This window comes from Helobdella robusta (genome assembly GCF_000326865.2).
Source record: "Helobdella robusta unplaced genomic scaffold HELROscaffold_1, whole genome shotgun sequence".
NCBI classification, from domain to species: domain Eukaryota; kingdom Metazoa; phylum Annelida; class Clitellata; order Rhynchobdellida; family Glossiphoniidae; genus Helobdella; species Helobdella robusta.
Window position 1 is genome coordinate 10,330,495 of NW_008703570.1, and position 4,187 is coordinate 10,334,681.

General features: G+C 30.9%; 1 protein-coding gene across 1 annotated transcript in view; it reads right to left on the reverse strand.

Moving 5' to 3' along the window:
* Positions 1–2,677: 2,677 nt before the first annotated feature.
* The window catches only part of HELRODRAFT_150626 (hypothetical protein), a gene marked incomplete at both ends in the record, with an annotated part of 8,710 nt that continues 7,200 nt past the window's right edge, over positions 2,678–4,187 (reverse strand). The window contains one exon of the mRNA XM_009011359.1: positions 2,678–2,867. Coding sequence (XP_009009607.1) covers positions 2,678–2,867 — 190 coding nt within the window. The remainder of the gene's footprint in view (positions 2,868–4,187) is intronic.

Here is a 4,187-nt window from a genome sequence, read left to right on the forward strand (position 1 = left end):
ATATGTATCTATATGTAAGTAAATTATGTTATATAAATCTGTGTCTTGTGTATTTTTATTTTTCCCATGAAGTTGAATTTGTATTGTTCCATCATTACTTTAATTACAAGTTATTTTTATTATCATCATAAACATCGTCATTATCATGAAAACCATCATCATTTTCCACAATTAGACGATATCATCTACTACAACATCATTATCAATCCAAACCACCACCATCATCTTCATCAGCAGTAGTATCATCAACAATAAAATCAGCATCATCATCGTCATCTTCTTCATCATCGTCATCATCTTCATCATCGTCATTTTCATCATCTTCATCGTCATCTTCTTCTTCATCGTCATATTTTTCTTCATTGTCATCATCGTCATCTTCTTCTTCTTCCTCGTTATCTTCATCATCGTCATCTTCATCGTCATCTTTTTCTTCTTCATCGTTGTCTTCATCTTCATCATCGTCATCTTCTTCATCGTCATCTTCTTCTTCTTCATCGTCATCGTGTAGATCGTCATTAGTGTAAGTATGTTGATGATTGATGATCACATCTCAGTTCGACTGATTTATTAGTTTAACGATTGGACGGTCGCCCGCCTCAACATTTTTATCGTAAACAAAATGAAACAAAATAACATTTTGATCATAAATAAAATGATAGCAAGATAGCATTTAACCGACGTGTAACTTTAAAGCGAAAACTGAGAAACAAATAAAATGAAAAAAAGAAAAAGTTAGTAATGAACAATGAGAAGTAGAGAAAGAAAAATGGAAAGAAGATTTTGAGAGAGAGAAAGAAAGAGAGAGAGGGAGGGAGAGAGAAAAAGAGACAAAGATGGAGAGAAAGAGAGATAGAAACACGGTTGGTTAGTTAAATTGTGGAATCAAGCAATCAAGCAAGACATAGACGATGATGATTTTCAATAGTAAAAATAGTTTTCATTCATAATATTATAACACAGACGATTATTTTTAAAAATTTAAAAAAAATGAGAAATAAGATCAAAACTATGATAGCTATATAGGCTACACGTAAATGGCAACTGGCAATGATAAAAATTGTGTGCGCCTCTGTCAGAAAATAAATTAAAACCAGAAAAATACACTCACGCAAAAACTCACAAGTTTACATTTATTTTTATTCATATTTTAAAAAGATTTACACGCGCGCACACACACACGCACACACACACACACACACGCACACATACAAAAAGCTACATACGTATACACATATGTATATACAATTTCAACCAAATAAATAGTTGAATAAATGTATGGTTAAATAAAATTGCTATAATATTTTTTTCTATATATATTTCAAAGTAAAATTTTTATTTTATAGAATGAATTGACACCCAGACACACACACACACGCACACACGCACACACACACACACACACATATATATATATATATATATATATATACGTAATGGTTTACACTTCAAAACAAGTACTTTTTCTCAGCGTGTTATCACCGTACGATGATGATGATGATGAAATATGGTAATAATGACGATTATGAAGATGATTACAATTATTATCAATATTGAAAATTCATTACATTTAACGATTGCTTTGTTTTATATATAATTCATGAATATAAAATAATTAATAATGATGGCTATACTACTGCTACAACGACTACTACCGCTACTACTACTGCTAATACTACTACTACTATTGCTAATAATAATAATAATAATAATAACTTTAAAGGCTCTTCAAACTTTGATCACAATTTCGGCCTGATAACATCAAAGAAATGATAATGTGTGATAAGACAACGCTGATAAAGTAATGATGATGATGATAATGTTGTTGTTGATGGTGATGATGTTGCTGTTGTTTGGTAATGTTGTAGATAATGTTGTTGCTGATAACGATGATGGTGATGATGATAATGTTGTTGTTGATGGTGATGATGTCGTTGTATTTGATGATGATGATGACGATTGATGATAATTTTTCTGATGATAATGATGGTAGTGATGATGATGATGATGATGATAAGGAAGATGAAGATGACGACAGATAGACAGTATTCATTAATTATTGATATAACCATAACGAGCAATGATATCAATTTTGATATAAGAAAAGTGAAAGGCAAAATGATGATAGTATGATGATACTATGTTATAATATAATAATTATAATGCAATAATATAATAATATAATATTATAATTATTATTACGATTTTTTAATATAGAACATTATGATGATGACGTTGTTGATGGTGATGATGTATCGTTTGGTAACAAAGACGAAACCGAAAATGAACTGGGCAGATGAGGTAGATGTTATTGAAGAAAGGATTGGTCAAATGTTACAAAATAAATTCCTTGCATCAATACCGCTATGATATAACATGTGTTTGTCTACTTAAACTGAGAAGAATAACTTAATATTTTCTTTAAAATTACTACACCACAAACACACACACACGCACCCCTACACACATACACACACATTCATACATACATACACACATACAAACTATACACTTATACATACATACATACATACATACATACATACATACATACATACATACATACATACATACATACATACATACATACATACATACATACATACATACATACATACATACATACATACATACATACATACATACATACATACATACATACATACATACATACATACATACATACATACATACATACATACATACATACATACATACATACATACATACATACATACATACATACATACATACATACATACATACATACATACATACATACATACATACATACATACATACATACATACATACATACATACATACATACATACATACATACATACATACATACATACATACATAGACTCAGCAGATTATTTTAACAATGAATTGTCTACAACTGAAACTATAAGATTTGGTGTGCCACAAGGATCTGTCCTTGGCCCCATTTTGTTTCTGGTTTACACAGCTGATGTTTTCAACATAATCAAGAATCATAATTTTAAGTGCCATGGTTATGCGGATGACATTCAGATTATTGCTACTAGTCATGTTACATCGTTTCCAGTCATGATTGATAAATTAGCACTATGCCTTGGTGAAGTTGATCATTGGATGAAAACGCATCGCCTTAAATTAAATACCTGTAAAACTCAGCTTATGAAGGTTGGAACGTGGCAGCAATTGTCAAAATTACAAATTGGATCAATTAATATTTGTGGTGATTCAATCGATTTTTGTGCATCTGTGCGCAATCTGGGAGTAGTTTTTGATAGTAGTCTATTGATGAAGGACCATGTTAAATCACTTACAAGTGAATGCTATCATCATATGCGTGGATTTAGAATTGTCCGGAAGTCGTTAAGTAGACACATATTACAAAGTCTGGTGCATGCATTCGTACATTCAAGGCTGGATTACTGTAATGTTTTGCTCTACGGCACTGCAAATAATGTGATTAGTCAGCTGCAGTCAATACAAAATCGAGCAGCAAAGATTGTAACAGGTGCATCAAAGTTTGAACATGTGACCCCAATTTTGAGTGAATTGCATTGGTTAACTGTTGAAAAAAGAATTGTTTTCAGAATTGCTGTGATGGTTTATAAATGCAGAAATGGCCTGGCTCCCAAATACCTTCAAGATAAAGTTGTTCAGAGGGATATTCCTATGCATCGACTTCGACTGCGTTCAGATTGTTCAGATTTGTTAAAAGTTCCTTTTGCTAAATTGAAGATTGGATTACGTAATTTTTCTATTGTAGGACCGACGATCTGGAATAGTCTGCCACAGTACTTACGTGATCCGGGTCTCCCTTGGAAAGTTTCGAAAAGAATTGAAAGCTTATTTATTTTCTCTGAGCAAATGATACTTTTAGTTAATGGCGTTTTTGAGAAGATTGAAAAAGCGCCTATTAAACATTCATAATAATAATAATAATAATAATACATACATACATACATACATACATACATACATACATACATACATACATACATACATACATACATACATACATACATACATACATACATACATACATACATACATACATACATACATACATACATACATACATACATACATACATACATACATACATACATACATACATACATACATACATACATACATACATACATACATACATACATACATACATACATACATACATACATACATACATA